Source organism: Bos javanicus, chromosome 10 (assembly GCF_032452875.1).
Source record: "Bos javanicus breed banteng chromosome 10, ARS-OSU_banteng_1.0, whole genome shotgun sequence".
Taxonomy (NCBI): domain Eukaryota; kingdom Metazoa; phylum Chordata; class Mammalia; order Artiodactyla; family Bovidae; genus Bos; species Bos javanicus.
The window spans coordinates 37,483,640-37,505,524 of NC_083877.1; the positions used below are offsets into that span (position 1 = coordinate 37,483,640).

The 21,885-nt window shown below is 39.8% G+C and overlaps 1 protein-coding gene across 6 annotated transcripts in view; it reads left to right on the forward strand.

Annotated features, from left to right (window-relative positions):
• Positions 1-21,885, forward strand: part of SNAP23 (synaptosome associated protein 23) — a 40,754-nt gene that overhangs the window by 6,132 nt on the left and 12,737 nt on the right. For 2 of the 6 annotated variants that reach the window (XM_061430903.1, XM_061430906.1), the window contains exons 2-6: positions 11,470-11,535; positions 17,924-18,027; positions 18,598-18,639; positions 19,063-19,111; positions 19,819-19,936. In XM_061430903.1, coding sequence (XP_061286887.1) covers positions 17,971-18,027; positions 18,598-18,639; positions 19,063-19,111; positions 19,819-19,936 — 266 coding nt within the window. In that variant the 5' untranslated portion in view covers positions 11,470-11,535; positions 17,924-17,970. The remainder of the gene's footprint in view (positions 1-11,469; positions 11,536-17,923; positions 18,028-18,597; positions 18,640-19,062; positions 19,112-19,818; positions 19,937-21,885) is intronic. The other 4 variants (XM_061430904.1, XM_061430907.1, XM_061430902.1 and 1 more) reach the window with 2 other exon arrangements.

Below are 21,885 nucleotides of genomic sequence, written 5' to 3' on the forward strand. Positions count from 1 at the left end.
CATGACATGAGATACCACATGTGAGGTAGGGATGATTGGCAAGGCTTCCAACAGCCTGAATGAAATATTCACTACAACCATCCAAGTATTATGGCTCTGATTCTAAGTTTGCCTGGGAGCTTTCTGATTAGCTTCTCAAAAATTCTGATACCAGGAGTCAGATGCCATGGAGGATGTAACAAATATCATGAGTGAAAATGGGTAAATTCATTAGTAATTGTTATTTCATGAGTCTTTACTCTGTGCTAAGCATGTTATGTAGCTTAACTATTAATAACTTTATTTCTGAAACAACCCTCTTGGTAGAACTGTTATCCTGATGAATGAGGAAACTGAGACTTGAATAGGTTAAGTAAATTGCCTGGGTACCAGAGCTAGAAGGAATTCAGGGTCTATCTGACATCAGAGTCTGTGTTATGAACCACTACATTATGCTCATTCAACACAGTATTTAAAGTATCTCACGTTATCTGGGAGTAGCAAGTTTAGTCACTGGAGAATTATAGCTGAAATCATATTCAACCCAACTAGGCCTTGACAGCATTTCAGATGGTCTTTGCCTCAGTCTAGGAAGACTATAGTCCTATTGAGAGGTAGAATTTATGTGCATAAAACAACTAGAAAACTGAAGTGAAATGGAAAACTGTGTATATTTGGAGGCAATAGAGAAGAATGCTTTATTTTCCATATCCTAACTGCTGCTGCTGCTGAGTCACTTCAGTCATGTCCGACTCTGTGTGACCCCATAGACAGCAGCCCACCAGGCTCCCCTGTCCCTGGGATTCTCCAGGCAAGAACACTGGAGTGGGTTGCCATTTCCTTCTCCAATGCATGAAAGTGAAAAGCGAAAGTGAAGTCGCTCAGTCGTATCTGACTCTTAGCAGACCTGGTAGGTCTGCAGCCTACCAGGCTCCTCCATCCATGGGATTTTCCAGGCAAGAGTACTGGACTGGGGTGCCATTGCCTTCTCCGATCCTAACTACAGTGTAGCATAAAATACACATTGCAAAAGAAACAAAGGTAATTTTCTTAACATCAGATATGTTCCTTTACTTGACAACAGATGCTTGAAAAATGCTTGTGGTATGTATTGAGAGAGACGTGTTCTAGGACCAGGGTTCCTTTCTGCTGGTAGGAAAGGACTAGGTAGGCTGCTGACTCCTCCTTGCTCTGCAAGAGTTTTCAGTTCTCTTGGGGAGGTCACCATAGCTACATGGTACTTTTTACCTATTCCCTTCTGACAGCCCTGGCCTACAGTTTCCCTTTTCAGCTGGACTCTGTTCCCTCTTGCCATCTCATGACCACACTCCTCTGCCTTTTCTTTCCCAGCTGCCATCAAGTCTGTTCCAAAAAGTATACCCCCACCCCCGCCACTTCTCCAGTAAAGATTGTGTAATATAGAGAGAGCCTAAGAATTATACTTTATTCTCATAGCATAAAAAAGTTAGACTAGGTGATCTCTGAGGTTTATTTCCCTTTAGAGATAGTTCTCTGAGATGAGAATTAAAAAGAAATTTTATTCACATATAATTGGTTAATTAAGCATAAAATTTCTGTAGGCTTATATTTTCCAGTTGGTGTTCTGTGGAACCGTGGATTCTTTGGGATTAATAAAAAGCATTATTGGAAGGAAAGGTTTTATGGTCATCTATGTGTGAGTGGAAGTGAGAAATAGATTTAAGGGACTAGATCTGATAGACAGAGTGCCTGATGAACTATGGACGGAGGTTCATGACATTGTACAGGAGACAGGGATCAAGACCATCCCCAAGAAAAAGAAATGCAAAAAAGCAAAAGGGCTGTCTGAGGAGGCCTTACAAATAGCTGTAAAAAGAAGAGAAGCAAAAAGCAAAGGAGAAAAGGAAAGATATACCCATTTGAATGCAGAGTTCCGAAGAATAGCAAGGAGAGATAAGAAAGCCTTCCTCAGCGATCAATGCAAAGAAATAGAGGAAAACAATAGAATGGGAAAGACTACAGATCTCTTCAAGAAAATCAGAGATACCAAGGCAACATTTCATGCAAAGATGGGCTCAATAAAGGACAGAAATGGTAGGGACCTAACAGAAGCAGAAGATATTAAGAAGAAGTGGCAAGAATACACAGAAGAGCTGTACAAAAAAGATCTTCACAACACAGATAATCATGAAGGTGTGATCACTCACACTCACCTAGAGCCAGACATCCTGGAATGTAAAGTCAGGTGGGCCTTAGCAAGCATCACTACAAACAAAGCTAGTGGAGGTGATGGAATTCCAGTTGAGCTATTTCAAACTCTAAAAAATGATGCTGTGAAAGTGCTGCACTCAATATGTCAGCAAATTTGGAAAACTCAGCAGTGGCCACAGGACTGGAAAAGGTCAGTTTTCATTCCAGTCCCAAAGAAAGGTAATGCCAAAGAATGCTCAAACTACCACACAATTGCACTCATCTCACACACTAGTAAAGTAATGCTCAAAATTCTCCAAGCCAGGCTTCAGCAATACGTGAACCGTGAACTTCCTGATGTTCAAGCTGGTTTTAGAAAAGGCAGAGGAACCAGAGATCAAACTGCCAACATCCGCTGGATCATGGAAAAAGCAAGAGAGTTCCAGAAAAACATCTATTTCTGCTTTATTGACTATGCCAAAGCCTTTGACTGTGTGGATCACAATAAACTGTGGAAAATTCTGAAAGAGACGGGAATACCAGACCACCTGACCTGCCTCTTGAGAAACCTGTATACAGGTCAGGAAGCAACAGTTAGAACTGGACATGGAACAACAGACTGGTTCCAAATAGGAAAAGGAGTACGTCGAGGCTGTATATTGTCACCCTGCTTATTTAACTTATATGCAGAGTACATCATGAGAAATGCTGGGCTGGAGGAAGCACGAGCTGGAATGAAGATTGCCGGGAGAAATATCAATAACTTCAGATATGCAGATGACACCACCCTTATGGCAGAAAGTGAAGAAGAACTAAAGAGCCTCTTGATGAAAGTGAAAAAGGAGAGTGAAAAAGCTGGCTTAAAGCTCAACATTCAGAAAACTAAGATCATGGCATCCGGTCCCAATAGATGGGGAAACAGTGGAAACAGTGGCTGACTTTTTCTGGGCTACAAAAATCACTGCAGATGGTGATTGCAGCCATGAAATTAAAAGATGCTTACTCCTTGTAAGGAAAGTTGTGACCAACCTAGATAGCATATTCAAAAGCAGAGACATTACTTTGCCAACAAAGGTCCATCTGGTCAAGGCTATGTTTTTTCCCGTAGTCATATATGGATGTGAGAATTGGACTGTGAAGAAAGCTGAGCGCCGAAGAATTGATGCTTTTGAACTGTGGTGTTGGAGAAGACTCCTTAGAGTCCCTTGGACTGCAAGCAGATCCAAGCAGTCCATCCTAAAGAAGATCAGTCCTGGGTGTTCATTGGAGGGACTGATGTTGAAGCTGAAACTCCAATACTTTGGCCAGCTCATGCGAAGAGCTGACTCATTGGAAAAGACCTTGATGCGGGGAAAGATTGAGGGCAGGAGGAGAAGGGGACGACAGAGAATGAGATTGTTGGATGGCATCACCAACACAGTGGACATGGGTTTGGGTGGACTTCGGGAGTTGGTGATGGACAGGGAGGGCTGGCATGCTGTGGTTCATGGGGTCGCAAAGAGTTGAACACAACTGAGTGACTGAACTGAACTGAACTGAATGTGTGAGTGGGACAAAGTTGAACAAATTTCTTCACTGCTTAAGACTTCTGATTTCCAGTCAAGAATTTAATGAGCCAGCCAGTCTATAATGTGAGGATATACATGAACAGTAGGAGGAGATGGGAAGATAGAAGAGTTAAATATCATCATCGTAGAAAGTCAGTGAATGATACCCAAAATTGACAAATATCAAGAAATAACACCATAAGCATGATTTAGAGATTGGGAGTTAAATGCTAAAATGACTAATACTGTTGAAAATTTTTCTCTGGGGTCTTGGGAGCAGGAATTGGTTTGGGGGAAGAGGGAGGGCAGGTGAACTGCTATTTATTACTGCTGTAGAGCTATTTGATATCTCAAACCATGTGTATATACTTTATTAAAATTAAACATGGAAGAATATCACAGCTTCAAAAATAATTTTTGATAGCTGAATGACATTCCATCATGTAGTTATACCGTACTTTTTCAATCAGATCTCTTACCATTGGTTATATAGACCTCTTTGAATTTTTTAACATTATAAATAATATTGACACCAAGGTATTTTTGTCTTATCTGTGATTTTCTTCTAAATTGATAAAAATGAGAAAAGGCCAGAGAAGAGGGATATTTTAATTTTTCTTGTATATATTTCATTATCCTTTGAGAATTTTGATTTTTTAATCAGCATTTTATCTTCTAAAATAGTATTCAAGTTAAACTTTAATTGTATAGGAGTAAGAATTGAAATGGCCAGATAATCTGAATGCAAAATCCATCACTGCTTCCACTTTTCTGCCTTCTATTTTTCATGAAGTGATGGGAGCAGATGTCACGATCTTGGTTTTTTTAATGTTGAGTTTTAAGCCAGCTTTTTGACTCTCCTTTTCCACTTTCATTTAGAGTCTCTTTAGTTCCTCTTCACTTTCTGACATTAGAGTGGTTCATCTGCATATCTAAGGTTGTTGATATTAAACTATACATATTTTTAATGTAGCATTAAGACTTATTGATAGAAATAATAGTGTTTAACCTTTTGTAATGACCATTTTAAGTCTTTCCAGAAAATCAGCGTTTTCAAATATACTAGCATGTAAATAATGCATTGGTTGTTGTCTTATTTAAATTTCGCTTTCTATTACACAGTTATTAATAATAGCCAGGAATACCAGTTTTAAAGTAATTTTCTCTTATTACAAGAAGTAAAATTTGAAGTTTTTTTTCTTTTAAAAATACAGAAATACATGTTTTCAGAATTCCAAGAAATTGGAAGAAGTTAATGAAGAAAGCTATAAGATGTATTTCTTAACGTGGTTGTTCTGCCATTTTCCAACCATTTTTCTTACTTGAAAAGAAAGGTGATCCATTTAATATAAAATATACTTTTTATTTCAGTGGTGCCTACTCTCTAGCTGCTATCATATATTATTTTAACTAAATCTCTAACTTAGATTTTACACTGTGGCAGAGAATAGTTTGTTTCGCATAGTAAAAGCTACAAAATTAATGTTTTCCTTCCTGTCTTCCTTTTAATTCCTACTCAAACTTTTTTCTTTTATTAGTCTATTCTTTCTCATAGTCTTTCTCTACTCTTAAGACTTTTTCAGTTTTTTTTTTGTAATTTAAGATATTATTCATATAAAATTCACCATTTTAAAGTATACCATTTAGGAGCTTTTAGCATATTCATATGACTGGAACCATCACCACTAATTCCAGAACATTTCCATTACCTGCAAACAGCCCCATACCTATTGATAGTCAGTCCCACCTCCCCCTACCCTGGCAACAACTAATCTACTTTCTGCCTTTATGGATTTATCTATTTTGGACATTTTATATAAATGGCATTATACAATATGGGGCCTTTTGTATCTGGCTTTGTTCAGTAAGAATTAGGCTTTTGAGGCTCATACATGTTATAGCCTTTTTATACAGTTCACAGGGTTCTCATGGCAAGTATACTAGAGTGGTTTGCCATTCCCTCCTCTAGTGGATCACATTTTCTCAGAACCCTACACTATGACCCATCTGTCTTGAGTGGCCCTGCACAGTACAGCTCCTAGCTTCCTTGAGCTCCTTTGCCATGACAAGGCAGTGATGTGGAAACTCTTAAAGAGATGGGATTAAAGAGATGGGAATACCAGACCATCTTAACCTGTGTCCTGAGAAACCTGTATGTGAGTCAAGAACAACAGTTAGAACAACAGTTAGAACCTTGTATGGAACAACTGACTGGTTCAAGATTGAGAAAGGAGTATGACAAGGCTGTTTATTGTCATCCTGTTTATTTAACTTATACTTAGAACACGTAATACAAAATGCTGGACTGGATGAATTACAAACTGGAATCAATCAAAATGGCTGGGAGAAATATCAACAACCTCAGATATGTGGATGATACCACTTTAATGGCAGAAAGTGAAGAGGAACTAAAGAGCCTGTTGATGAGGGTGAAAGAAGAGAGTGAAAAAGCCAGTTAAAACTCAGTATTAAAAAAACTAAGATCATAGCATCCAGTCCCATCACTTCATGTCAGATGGAAGAGGAAAAGATGGAAGCAGTGACAGGTTTCCTCTTGTTGGGCTTTGAAATCACTGCAGATGGTGGGTGCAGTCATGAAATTAGAAGACGGTCGCTTCTTGGCAGGAAAGCCATAACAAACCTAGACAGTGACAAAAGCAGAGACATCACTTTTGCCGACAAAGGTCCTTATAGTCAAGGCTGTGGTCTTCCCAGGAGCCATGTATGGATGTGAGAGCTGGACCATAAAAGAAGGCAGAACGCTGAAGAATTGATGCTTTTGAACTGTGGTGCTGGAGAAGACTCTTCAGAGTCCCATGGACTGCAAGGAGATAACTTTGGCCACCTGATGCAAAGAGCTGACTCATTGGAAAAGACCCTGATGCTGGGAAAGATTGAAAACAGAAGGAGAAGAGGGTGACAAGGGATGAGATGGTTGGGTGTCATCACTGATTCAATGGACATGAACTTGGGCAAGCTCCAGAAGATGGTGGGGAACAAGGAAGCATGGTGTGCTGTAGTCCATAAGATTGCAGAGTCATACGCTACTTGGCAACTGAACAAGAACAACATGTTATAGCATGTAACATTCCTTTCTGTGGCTGAATGATACTCCATTGTGGACATTTGAGTTATTCCCTGCCTTTTCTTTTTTTAATTGAAGTATGTGTGTAGTTGCTAAGTCGTGTCCGACTCTTTGCGACCACGTGGACTGTTGCCTGCCAGGCTCCCCTATCCATGGGATTCTCCAAGTGAGAATACTGGAGTGGGTTGCCATTTCCTCCTCCAGGAATTGAAGTATAGTTGATTTATAATACTGTGTTAGTTTTGGGTATACAGCATAGTGATTCAGTTATTTCTTTTTTTAGATTATATTCCACTATAGGTTATTGCAAGATTATAATTCCCTATGCTATACAGTAAATCCTGGTTGTTTTATCTAGTTCATGTATAGTAGTTCGTACCTGTTAATCCCTTACTCCTAACTGTCCGTCCCTCCTCCTTCCCCTTTGGTAACCATAAGTTTGTTTTCTGTGTCTGTGAGTCTGTTTCTATTTTGTATGTAAATTCATTTGTATTATTTTTTAGATTCCACATATAAGCGATATTATATAGTATTTGTCTTGCTCATTTGTCATTTCATTAAGCATGATCTCTAGGTCCACCCATCTTGCTGCAAATAGCCATATTTCATTCTTTTTTATAGCTGAGTAATGTTTCATGATATATGTATATACCACATCTTCTTGAAGTACTCATCTGTTAGTGGACACTTGGGTTGTTTCCATGTCTTGGCTATTGTAAATAGTGCTGCTGTGAAATTGGGGTGCAGGTATCTTTTTGAATTAGTTTTCATTTTTTCCAGATACATACCTAGGAACTGGGATTGCTGGGTCGTATGGTAGCATTATTTTTTTCAGGACCCTCCATACTATTTTCCATGGTGGCTGCAGCAACAGTGTGGGAGGGTTCCCTTTTCTCCACACTTTCTCTCACATTTATTATTTATAAACTGTTTGATGATGGCCATTCTGAATGGTGTGAGGTGACACCTCATTGTGATTTTGATTTACATTTCTCTAATAATTAGGGATATTGATTGTTTTGGCCACACCCTGCAGTGTGTGGGATCTTGGTTCCCCAAACAGAGATTGAACCCAGGGCCTCAGCAGTGAGAGCACAGAGTCCTAACCATTGGACAACCAGGGGAATTCCCTTTTGATATGATTTTAAATGGAAATTTTTTTATTTCTTTCTCTCTCTGATATTTCATTATTAGTATAAAGAAATTCAACAGATCTCTCTATTAATCTTGTATCCTGCTGCCTTTCTGAATTCATTTATTAGTTCTGGTGCATGTATGGATGTGAGAGTTGGACTGTGAAGAAGGCTGAGCACCGAAGAATTGATGCTTTTGAACTGTGGTGTTGGAGAAGACTCTTGAGAGTCCCTTGGACTGCAAGGAGATCCAACCAGTCCATTCTAAAGGAGATCAGCCTTGGGATTTCTTTGGAAGGAATGATGCTCAAGCTGAAACTCCAGTACTTTGGCCACCTCATGCGAAGAGTTGACTCATTGGAAAAGACTCTGATGCTGGGAGGGATTGGGGGCAGGAGGAGAAGGGGACGACAGAGGATGAGATGGCTGGATGGCATCACTGACTCGATGGATGTGAGTCTGAGTGAACTCCGGGAGTTGGTGATGGACGGGGGGCCTGGCGTGCTGTGGTTCATGGGGTCGCAAAGGGTCGGACACGACTGAGCGACTGATCTGATCTGAAGGTTTGTCTTGGAGAAGGAAGTGGCAACCCACTCCAGTATTCTTGCTTAGAAAATTCCATGGACAGAGGAGGCTGGCAGATCACAGCCCACGGGGCTGCAAAGAGTTGGCCATGACAGCACACACAAGGAGTAAGGGTTCTCTGTATAGATATCCGTCACTGTTGTTCAGTTGCTAAGTCGTGTCCAAATCTTTGTGACCCCATGGACTGCGGCACACCAGCCTTCTCTGTCCTTCACTATCTTCCAGAGTTTGCTCAAACTCATGTCCACTGGTTATGCCATCCAACCATCTCATCCTCTGTCACACCATCTCCTCCTGCCCTCAATCTTTCCCAGCATCAGGGTCTTTTCCAGTGAGTCAGCTCTTTGCATCAAGTGGCCAAATTATTGAGTCTATAACATCAGTCCTTCCAATGAATATTCAGGGTTGATTTCCTTTAGGACTGACTGGTTTGATCTCCTTGCAGTCCAAGGGACTCTCAAGTCTTCTCCAGCCCCACAGTTTGAAAGCATCAATTCTTTGGCACTCATATCATCTGCCAATAGTGATAATTTTATCTTTTCCCTTCTTTGAGGGTAAGTTTGGTATTGCTGAATCCTTTTAATTTTTGCTTGTCTGAGAAATTCTTTAACTCTTGTGTTCTACATGATAATCTTACTAGGTAGAGTATTCTAGGTTGCAGGCTCTTCCCTTTCAGCACTTTGAAATATATCATGCCACTCCCTTTTGGCCTGCAGAGTTTCTGCAGAGAAATCAGCTGATACCCTTATGGGACTTTCCTTATAACTGATACTTTGTTTCTTTTTCCTTTAAAATTCTCTTTTACTTTTACCATTTTAATTATGATATATCTTGGTGTGGGTCTGTTTCAATTCATCTTGTTTGAAACCCTCTGTGCTTCTGTTCCTGAATGTCTATTTCCTTTAGGTTTGGGAAGATTTTAGCCATAACTTCTTTAAACATTTTTGGTCTACTTCTCTCCTCCTTTTGAATCCTCTGTTATTCATAGGTTGGCACATTTTTCTATTTTCCGTAGATCTTGTATGTTGCTTTCTTTTTTTCTTGTCATTTGTCTTTTTGTTGTTCTGACTGGGTGATTTCCATTATTTTATCTTCTAGATCACTTGTTTGTTTTTGTGTCCTTTAGTCAGCTATTCATTGCTTCTAGATTGCTTTTATCTCAGCAGTTGAATTATCTATTTGACTGGTTCATCTTTATATTTTCTAGATCTTTGTAACAGTGACCTGTGTTTCTGTTGATTGATTGTTGTTGTTGTGTAGTTGCAAGTCATGTCCAACTCTTTTGCAACCCCATGGACTGTATCCTGCCAGGCTCCTCTGTCTATGCAATTTCCCAGGTAAGAATACCGGAGTGGGTTGACATTTCCTTCTCTAGGGGATCTTCCAGATGATCTTTGAGCCTCCTAAGCCCTGCATTTCTACTGATAATCTTTCTTAATTCATTAGCATTTTTATTGCTGCCTTTTGAACTCAGGATCTGAAGCGACTTAGCAGCAGCAGCAGCAGATGATACCATGCAAGACTCTCTTCACCCTGATTGTTGGCAAGCCAGTACACGTGCACTCCTCTGAGTAGAGTCTAGGCTTCTCCAGCTCTTCATTCTGTCATGTTGGTTCTCCCTGCAGCCAGTAGAGCTTGTCTCCTTTGTGCACAGGTCTGAGATGCCCACATTGTTTCTTGACCTGCCCATTTCCCATGGCGAGAGTCCGCCCCTGCAGACCTTCTCTTTCTTCTGGATCCTTCCCAGGATGTAGATTCCAACCTGATGCCTTTTTCCATCCTTCCCTGTTAAATGGAGATCTCTCTTGTAGCTTTGGTTGCATAGGGATTTTCAGCAATTTTCCTTGAGAATTGTTGCACATGTAGATGTATTTTGGGGTGGGGGGAGGTGAGCTCAGTGTCCTCCTACTCTGCCATCTTTATCCCCCTCTCGTTTTTTTTCCCTACGTTTTGGCTATTACAAATGGTGCTGCTTTGAACATTGCTGTACCAGTTTTTCTGTGGACAGTATTTTCATTTCTTTCTAACATGTAGGAATAAAATTGCTGGATCGTTCGGTAATTCTGTGTTTAACTTTTTGAAGCCTAAGTCGTTCTTGTCTTGGGTCGTTAAGTGCTAGTAATGTTTTTCCTCCATTAGGTACCAGAATTGTAACAGGGTAGAATATCATCCATTAGTACTTATTTGTACATCAAAAAGCAAAAACTTTTATCTTAAACAGTGGTTTTCAACCTTGGCTGCACCTTGGAATCACCTGGGGAACTTTAAAACCTACTGATACCTGGTTCCCACCCCCAGAGATTCTGATTTAATTCATGTGAGCAGCAGCTTTGGCCTCCAAATTTATAAAGGCTCATCAGGTGATTATAATGTGTAGCCAATGCTGGAAAACATTGCTCTAAAATGTAGTCTAATACTGAAGTTAGGCTTTGCAACTTGAAAAACAGATGGCAGGTATTGCAGGAAAGAAAGTGGGGCATGAGAGGATTTTCACATCCCAGGTCTTAGGCAAGTTCCTGGGATGGCCACCTATTGTGGGTTCTTGACTTCACACTGGAAAGAATTCAAGGGCAAGCCATGGTAAAGTGAAAAAAGTTTTATTCAGGGAAATACACACTCCACAGACAGAATGTGGCCCATTCATATACAGAATGAGAGGCCCCTGGGCACAGGGGAGTTGTCAGTTTTTATAGGGGTTTGCAGTTTTATAGGCTGAGTGGGAGGATTATTCCAACTCTTTTATAAAACGGTTGGGGATTTCCAGGAATTGGGTCACCATCCACTTTTTGGCCATTTATGGTCAGCCTTGGAACTGTTATGGTGCCAATGGGTGTGTCATTTAGCTTGCAGATGTATTGATATTGTAAGGAGTGTATACTGAGGCTCAAGGCCTAGAAGTCAGTTATCCACCATCTTGAACCTAGTTGGTTCTAACCAGTTTATGTCTTCAGTGGCTATCATTCTTTTAAAGGTTGTGCCCTGGCCCTTTCCTGTCTCACAGGGACTTCATGTATATACTGGTTGCTCCTTGAACAAGGTGAGTTTAAACTGGGTGTGTACAGTTATACTTAGATTTTTTTTTTCCTCCAATGAATTCCTACTACAGTACTAACCTAGCCCCTGCATTGTTAAAGGGTCAACTGTACTTTTCTTGGGGCAGAGATTCTTTCTGGCTATAGAGTTGATTGACTTAATAATATGGCTCTCTATTCTCCATGTAATATGCTTAATAGTAATTGAAAACACATGCTCTGGAGCAGTCTGCCTAGGTTTCATCCTTGCTCTACTGCGTGACCTTGCAAAAGTTGCTTAACCTCACTGTTCCTTAGTTTGTACATATGTAAAATGTGGGATTAAATAGTGTTTGCTGTGGTCTTAATATTTGTGTGTCCTCCCCTCCAAAATTCTTATGTTTAAAATCCAAATTGCAGGATGTGATGGTGTTAGTAGATAGGGCATTTGGTTGGTGCTTAAACCATGAGGGTGGAACTCTCATTAGTAGGATGCGTGTCTTGTAAAAATGACTCCCGAGTTGCTAGCTCCTCCCACCATGTGAGGATGCTCCAGCTTTAAACCATAAAGAGGGTCCTCACAAGAACTTATAAAATACCCAGTCTGGTATTTTGTTATTGCAGCCTTAATGGACTAAGTGTTGTAACGATTAAATGAATGTGTGTATGTGTATTCATATATATTTTTTGTTTCTAGAATAATGTATGTATAATGCTTTATAAGTGTCAACCATTGTAGTTAGAGTCCTCTCAATCCCCTACCCACTATCTAGACTTTCAAAATGATGAATAAAGATGATTAAAAAGTTAGCTGTCATTTACAAGTTTTTTTGTATATTTAAAAATTTTTTCCTAATAAAAAGTTAAGAAAGCAACATAATGACCCTCCATGTATTATTCACCCAGCTTCAGTGATCATGGCCATTCTTACATCTTCTATAAACTCCCACTCATCCTCTTACTTTCGAATTATTTTAAGGAAAATCCTGCAGACTTTTATTTAAATAGCTTCTTTTTTTAATTTATTTGGCTGTGTCAGGTCTTAATTGCAGCACCCAGACTTCTCTAATTATGGCCGATGGGCTCCAGAATGCTTGGACTCAGTAGTTGCTCCATGGCATGTGGGATTTTAGTTCCCCAACCAGGGATCAAACCCATGTCTCCTACATTGCAGGGTGAAATCTTAACCACTGGAGCAACAGGGAAGTCCCCGGATCATTTTCTTTAGTCTTTACCAAAAAAGCCTTACATCTGTTCAATAGGTCTGAAAGATCTGTTACCTATTTTATAAATGCTGAAACTGAGCTTTAGTGGGGACAGGTAGCTTGCCCAAGGTCACACAGCAAATATATTTTGGGATCAGAATTTGGCTGCTGGAGCTCCTGCTACTCACCACTATGCTAACCTGCTCTGAATGGAAGTTTCTACTTGTAAATACATTGGTTACCATGAAAGTCTAATCAAAATATGCCAAAGAGAATTGCAAATTTTATCAAACTCTTAAGAGTACAGTAATAACTGTGTAACTCATAGAGAAATTTACATTGTGATTAACTTTAAGAGAAGGAATAAAGTAGGAAACTAACTTAGTAGAATATCTTAATGCAAACTCCTTGCTTTCTGGTATAAACTGACTTAATACCTTATAAAATCATTCTTATATTGGTCTTGTCAGGAATCGATTTAAGGTGCTATTTCTTCATTACTTCCTGTCTCTCCATTTTTATCAATGAAGACCTAGATCTCCTGTTAAGTTCTAAGTCCTTTGTTCTTTGTATTCCTTCTTTCCAGTACTAGTATTTTCTTTTTCTAAATTAGTATAGATATTTTTCAGGTTCAAAATTATTATAAAACAGCTGAAAACCATGATTACTCTGGTCTTTCTAATTCTTCATTTAGTTTAACCATCTTTGAGTCTGTGGAAGATTTCATGGTATTACTATAGAAAGTATCTGAAATTTTGAAATGAGTCATCAGGTAGAGTGCTGAGCTTATTTTCTTATATTCAACAGTTCTCATATCTTATTAAGGGACAGTGCATTCAGCAGTAAGACTGTTTACTAGACCATGAACTAACCTTGATTTCAGAGTTAATTCAGCCTTGAATAATCAATCTGGTCTTTATTGACTCAGTCACCTTAGGCAAATTATGGAAACTCAGCCTTAGTTTCCCCACCTATAAAGTAGTATAACAGAGATAATATGAATATGAACATATATGAATAACTTAGATGAGTACAGACACATAGTACATGATCTGTGAGCATTTCTTCCTTCCCTCTCCCCCAAGGTTTTATAATAGAAAAGAAGTTAAGAAAGGTAAATTAGGAGTGTAGGAAGCCCAAATGAACCATAATAAGGAAAATAGGGTATAAAAGTACCATGTAGAATCTTACATTTTCATATCAAAGGCACACAAACAGCATAAGATCCCAGGAGCACTGGGAAAACGACACAGATATTTAATCTATTAGATTATGCCTAAGAAAAGTAAGTTTAATGGGATCTTTGTGTCAAGTGATGTTTCATTTTCCTTCCCCTCCCTCTTCTCTAATTCTCCTTAACATTCTGGATAGCCTTTCCCGATTTCATGAGAAAAAGTTCTGGAGATAATAAATATGAGTAAAGCTGTGTAGCTCATTCTAGCATACACCGTGCCTGACACTTCTGAGCAGTTTGCTGCTGCTTATGCGGCTGCTAAGTCGCTTCAGTCGTGTCCGACTCTGTGCGACCCCAGAGACAGCAGCCCACCAGGCTTCCCCGTCCCTGGGATTCTTCAGGCAAGAACACTGGAGTGGGTTGCCATTTCCTTCTCCAATGCATGAAAGTGAAAAGTGAAAGTGAAGTCGCTCAGTCGTGTCCGACTCTAGCAACCCCATGGACTGTAGCCCACCAGGCTCCTCCGTCCATGGGATTTTCCAGGCAAAAGTACTGGAGTGGGGTGCCATTGCCTTCTCCGTCTGAGCAGTTTAGTAAAGGCTAAAAAAGCCTGGGGAGTATTATTCTTTGTCTCTCTTGGGCCTTCCCCTTAACAATTCTGCTTTGTCTCTCTCACTCCCGTTTACTATAAATCATGTGCTCAACACCCTCAAAACTCCAGAGTAGAGCAGTCTTAGGCAGCTCTGTCCTGATACCAGCATGCCAAACATGTGAGAACTTTACAGAAGTCTGTTTCTTGTCTTGTGTGTCATCTGCTTAGCGAGGAACCAAAGAGTACTAGGCAGCACTTTGAGTTCAGTTAAAGGGTGTGTCCTACAAGATGACACCATTGCTGTGCCAGGAGTGACTCTTCACATCTGCTTCCCAGCTATATTTGCCTTTTTTTTTTTTTAATCTGCCTTTTTGATAATTAAGGCAAGACAATGGAATCTTCAAGTTTGACAGAGGTCAGTTTTGCATTCAAGCCTCTGTTTGAACCTACATGGAGTTTTGCTCATATTTACTAGGAGAGTAACAAATACTGACTTGTAATTAGCAAGAGTCACCTCTAGGAGTGGAATTAAAAATTACCCAGTTTGAGAGATCTGAGCTTCCTTACTTGCCAAATATTTTTCTACCCATAGGGTACTACATGGGAAAACCTAATAGGGATATCATTTCCAGGTACTAATTGATTAGTGTGTATTGTTTTTCTTATCACTTTCTGCATTGTGGAGCATTTAGGAGTTTTATATGACAGGGACAGATAACTTTGGAGCATCCTGCCTAGGAAGAACTGGCTATAAAGGTACCTTGTAGGGGCTCTAGGAAGTAATGGGGAAGCACAAGGCTGCCTGGGCAGGCAGATAGGGGTATTCTGCTACTGCTACTGCTACTAAGTCGTTTCAGTCGTGTCCGACTCTGTGCGACCCCATAGATGGCAGCCCACCAGGCTCCCCCATCCCTGGAATTCTCCAGGCAAGAACACTGGAGTGGGTTGCCATTTCCTTCTCCAATGCATGAAAGTGAAAAGTGAAAGTGAAGTCGCTCAGTCGTGTCCAACTCTTAGCGACCCCATGGACTACAGCCTATCGGGCTCCTCCATCCATGGGATTTTCAAGGCAAGAGTACTGGAGTGGGGTGCCATTGCCTTCTCCAGAGGGTATTCTAGAAAGGAAAAGTGTACAAAAAAGATGAGGGGGTACAAAGCAGCTTCCTTTCTTTTCATAATTACAGCTATGAAAGATTGACAAAAGAGAAATTGTGTGTAACATGAACATATGTGATTAAAGCTAAAGTTTCATGAACAGTGAGCAAAGTAATAAAACATGTGGTTCTGTTTATACTTGTATCTAATGAATGATCAGTTCTTAATTTAAGAAACACCTTTATATCTTTCTTTAAATTTTGTATTTATTTTTGTTTTTTGGCTGTGCTGGGTCACTGTTGCTTGCAGACTTTTCTCTAGTTGTGACCAGTGGGTGGCTGCTCTCTAGGTTGCCATGCACGGTATGTGGACTTTTCATTGCAGTAATTTCTCCTGTTGCAGAACACAGACTCCAGGACGCATGGGCTTTAGTAGTTGCGGCTCCTGGGCTCTAGAGCACAGGCTTAAAAGCTGTGGCGCATAGGCTTAGTTGCCCCTTAGCATGTGGGATCTTCATGGATCAGGGATCTAACCCATATCTCCTGCATTAGCAGGCAGATTGTTTACCACTGAGCCATCTGGGAAGCCCCTATATCTTGATTATGTATCTTAGTATATGAACCTTTTGCTAGAGCCACAAGTCATACTATGGCACATAAGATGTGAGGTTAAATTTGCAACTTTGGCAGTTTAATAATTTTAATAGCAATAATTTTATGAGCATTAATGTCTTTAATCAAGGCTCAAAATCTAAATTAAATCTTGAAATGGTTAGAAAGGACAGTAGAATTATAAACAAAACTCTAAATGTAATGCCTTCCTGTCCTGGGAATGGGATATTATCACTTTTTTTTAGATGGTTCTAATAAAAGTGTTGGTTAGCTATGGATGTGACTAAAAAGATCTGTATGTGACCAGCAGGCTATTCTAGATCATACACATGTTATGGCAGTTTTTGATTTGTGGTTCTGTTGTTTATTTGAAGGCTTTGTGCTACTATTATATGTCACTTTGTTTCTAAAGATCCACTTAAACACTTTTGAGAGTACATCTTGTTTTTCTACTTATTTGTTCATTCAGCACACATTTACTGGAGTACCAACTGTCAGATCCTGTTAGGTGTTAGAGGTACAAAGACATAACAAAATCCTTTCCCTCCAAGAGTTCAGTCTAGTATATTCTCAGTTAACAAGCCTCTCTGCTTGTCAATGAGTGTACTTCGCGGCAGGATTTCTCAACCTCAGCGCTTTGACATTTGGGGCCAGACAATTCTTTGTTGTAGGAGGTTTGTGCCAAGGAGCATTATAGGATGTTTAGCAAGCATCCTTGACTTCTACCAACTAGATTCCAGTAACACTGCTTCTCCCTACCCCCCAACTCTTGACAATCAAAAAATTCTCCAGATATTGCCAGATGTCCCCTGATGATAAATCCAGAATGTGAACCACACTTTTATGTGTTGTTGACAAAAGGCTTTTATATAATTGGTTTTCAACATTTCACTACAAAGCTAGCAAATGTAATAAAAAGAACACAACCTAGATAAGTCACACAGTGCTTACTATTACAGGGGAGGGCTCAAAGAGGAATACTATACACAGTGTATCACTGTTAATAATTAGAAGGCAGGACTCTTGGAATCTTTACCTATTAAAAGTTTTATGTTTCACTTTGGATGTCTATGAGGTCACTTCCTGAGTTACTATGAGTTACTAAGTTACTATGTACTTAGTTACTAAGTCTTAGGGACTTCACTAAAATAACAAACCATATACTAATTGGAAAGGGAGAGTCTACTATTAATAAAAACTAGGTCTTTTCTGAGCTCTTTGTATCAGCAATATCATTTTCTTGTTAATAATGAAAGTATTTCATTTTCTCTGATGAGAAGCCTGGAAGACCAGCACATTTTTAGAATGGTCCTTGTGTTCTGTAGGCATATGACTTTGAATATTATTACTTTACTAAAGGAATACTACCTGGCTTGGACTTCTTCACGTTATTGCTTTTCTATATTCAAACAGCGTACAAAGAACATTCTACAACCAGGAATTCATTTTGATAGCTTCTTGAAGCTTGTCTTTTAATAATGCCTTCCTTCTCAAAGTAGAGGGACCACTTTCCTATTAGAAATAGTGCTTTCCTGAAAGTCCTGAAACCTGAGTTTTACATTCAGCTCTAGTACTAACTAGCATTTGTTTACCATCTCTCAGCCTTAATTTCTTCACCTGTAAGATGTAGATAGATAGATATTAGATAGGTTTATTTTATCATGGTTTCCAGATAAGTATCCTAAATTCCACATTCTTTGCTCAAATAAGCTTAGTTTTGTGTTCTTATTCTTACAGAATATCCACATTTCAGTTTCTGCACCTATCAAGAATTTTAATTCACCATGGATAATCTCTCAGCAGAAGAAATTCAGATAAGGGCTAACCAGGTTACTGATGAGGTAAAAGTTTTACTTGGAATAGGTCATTAATTCTCTTTTCAATTTTCACAGTGGAAGCATGAGAGGACCTTCTTAGAAGACCATTTTGGCCTCTCCCTAGTCTGTTTGTATCAAAGAATGCATTTGCCCTTGAGTGCCATTACTACTAGCTTCTTATTTTGTCAACTCATCAAAAAACTAAATAAATGCAAACAGTCTGTATGATTTTTTTTTAAATAGTCATTACTGAATAGTAACTTAGAACAAAGATATAGATGAAGAATTCTGGACATTTAATTTTAACAGAATTTTCTAATATCTGTGTAATATCCCTGGATTTCTGCTACATTACATTTTTATAAATCCCATTAACTATACTCTTTCAAATTTTCTCTTAAGCATCTGGTAGAAAGAAAATAACTAAAATTATATTAGTAAGCTTTATTTTTTATTTTAAAGAAGGGAGGAGTGGATGCGCTAGCAATCTTTAAAAATAAAGTAGCATCATCATGAATATGGCCTGTGATCAGATTTGGGGGGTGGGGCTGTGCTACATATTTTAGAATGCTAAAACTCTTTTTTTTTTCCTAGTCTCTGGAAAGTACAAGGAGAATCCTGGGTTTAGCCATTGAGGTAAGAAAGTGTTTAATCATCAAGTTAAGTATAGAAACTGTATAGAAGGAATTCTGATAACACAGACTGGAATTACTGTTGAATCAGAATGATATTGTATCAATAAGCTTTATTATTTGAAATTGGCAATTGCTGAAATTGTCAAACCATGCACTAATGGGCCTTTTTGGCTTTTCTAAGTGATAGTATTAGAATGTAACAGGGAAAACAATTCACCATGAGTTTGTGACTTAATTATTTGGCGGGGGTGGGGGGGTGGGGGTGGGTTAATATGTTAAGGTGTGTTGGTTTGGGGAGGTTAGTTTTCTTCTAATCCTCTGAGAACTTAAGTTTCTAATGTTTCTGCCTTGATGTTTTTCAGACCTTGTAGCTTTTGTTTCTGTTGGTTTGGTTGTGCTATCAGCTTTTTTTCCCTTCTTTTAGTCACAGGATGCAGGAATCAAGACTATCACTATGCTGGATGAACAAGGGGGTGAGTTGCAGTCATTGGCAGGAACTCTTGATTTGATTTAGAATGCCAAAAAGCCTTTTCAAATCAGCCACAGTTAAAATTAATTAAGCCTTTGGGAGTACCTTTCCTTTGTAAGATAAGAGTGATATTTTGCTTCTTTTCTTCTGATTTAATTTATATCATGTTTTGTTGCCTATTTGGGGTGGGAGGTCACACTATCCCATTGTCCACCAAGTATTTATTTATTAGGTAGCAGGGCTTATTGTGTGCACTGGTCATTTGTGTCCTGGACATTATGATATTCTTTCATCATTTTCAGAAATCAAGTTACATCCTTGTGGAATTGGAAACTTTGCATTTGATTTGGCCCTGAGCAAGCTGGTCTAGTTTTTATTCCTCTTAGGACAGTCTTTAGGTTTTGAGCCTCTTCAGTAATAGAAATGCTAGGAATCTAGTCTAGTGAGGCCTAAACCAATCCTCACATGCTCCTGTTATACAAATTTCTTTAGAACAAATTTATCCACAGAGGCCAGATACCCTAGGATCGGTATGTGAAAGACTTTTAAATGCTGGACAGCATATAATGCCATCTGGCCCTGATATAGTCACTGTGATGAATTGTTGGTGGATTCGAGGTTAAAGTTTGCTCTTCCGTTATACTAATAATAGCACTTTCTGATTGGCAGCATGAATGTAACATAAAATTTAACTTCCACAACTTTTCTTAGAACAACTAAAACGCATAGAAGAAGGCATGGACCAAATAAACGAAGATATGAGAGAAGCAGAGAAGACTTTAACAGAACTCAACAAGTGCTGTGGCCTTTGTGTATGCCCATGTAGTAGGTGAGTTGATAAATCAAAATCTTTTTCAAATAAATCTAAAGTGAGAGTATCACCCTCAGAACCCCCCTCTCAGCCCCCAGTAAGTGTTGCAGGGCCTAAATAAGGAACTTGATTAGATCAACTTAATCTCTTTCTCCTTCAGGCAGATCAAACTTTTTATGTAAATAGGCACATTCACTGAAAACCATCACTTAAATTTGATCAATCTTTCAATCAAGTCCCAATTACATTTTTAAATAATACATGAAAAGCTTGGGAAATACCCATCTGGATAATACATAGCAGGATGAAATTAGTGTGTTTTCCTTTCAAATAAGGAGAATTAATAAAACATATATTCTGTGGTAGGCACAAGAGGGATGGCCAAGGCATCAAAGGACTTACCATGTGGTTGGATAAATGAGACAGAATAGCAGAAAGTAGAAGCTATAGAAATCTAGTGCTAGATCTGTGATATCAATGGAGGCTGCTGCTGCTGCTGCTAAATCACTTCAGTCGTGTCTGACTCTGTGTGACCCTATAGACGGCAGCCCACCAGGCTCCCCCGTCCCTGGGATTCTCCAGGCAAGAACACTGGAGTGGATTGCCATTTCCTTCTCCAATGCATGAAAGTGAAAGTGAAGTCACCAGTTGTGTCCGACTCTTCGCAACCCCATGGACTGCAGCCTACAGCCTACCAGGCTCCTCCATCCATGGGATTTTCCAGGCAAGAGTACTGGAGTGGGGTGCCATGGAGGCTAAGGGTACAGAACTACTAAAGTTAGTTTGGAGTTCATCTTATAGGAGAGAGTGGACTTGAGTTGGGCTCTGAATAATTAGAAAGATCTTGATGGGCCCGGCAGAAGTGGGAAGACATTTCCTGTGGAAGATTTAATGTAAATAAAGACTACAGAGGAGCTTGACTCAACTGTACTACATGATTCACATTGAGAAGAAGTGGAAAATAAGACATAAGTAGGCAGTAAAGGCGGAGAAGGCAATGGCAACCCACTCCAGTACTCTTGCCTGGCAAATCCCATGGGCGGAGGAGCCTGGTAGGCTGCAGTCCATGGGGTCAGGAAGTTCAGTTCAGTTCAGTTCAGTCGCTTAGTTGTGTCCGACTCTTTGCGACCCCATGAATTGCAGCACGCCAGGCCTCCCTGTCCATCACCAACTCCCGGAGTTCACCCAGACTCACGTCCATCGAGTCAGTGATGCCATCCAGCCATCTCATCCTCTGTCGTCCCCTTCTCCTCCTGCCCCCAATCCCTCCCAGCATCAGAGTCTTTTCCAATGAGTCAACTCTTCGCATGAAGTGGCCAGAGTACTGGAGTTTCAGCTTTAGCATCATTCCTTCCAAAGAAATCCCAGGGCTGATCTCCTTCGAATGGACTGGTTGGATCTCCTTGCAGTCCAAGGGACTCTCAAGAGTCTTCTCCAACACCACAGTTCAAAAGCATCAATTTTTTGGTGCTCAGCGTTCTTCACAGTCCAACTCTCACATCCATGGGGAAGAGTCGGACACAACTGAGCGACTTCACTTTTCACTTTCATGCATTGGAGAAGGCAATGGCAACCCACTCCAGTGTTCTTGCCTGGAGAGTCCCAGGGACGGGGAGGCTGGTGGGCTGCCGTCCATGGGGTCGCACAGAGTCAGACATGACTGAAGCAACGCAGCAGCAGCAGCAGCAGCAGGCAGTAAAGGAACTTGAATGCCATCCTAAGGGGTTGATTGATTGGAGTGGAGGATATAACTGCACACCAGGAGACCAATTAGGAATGTTTTGTAAACTAGGCCTGTGAGCTATAACCTTATCATTAATTAGAGAGAAAAGTGTAAGTCGGATTCCCTTTAAATCAACTGAAAGAAAGAAAGAAAGAAAAGTGAAGTCTCTCAGTCATGTCCAACTCTTTGTGGCCCCATGGACTGTAGCCTACCAGGTTCCTCTGTCCATGGAATTTTTCAGGCA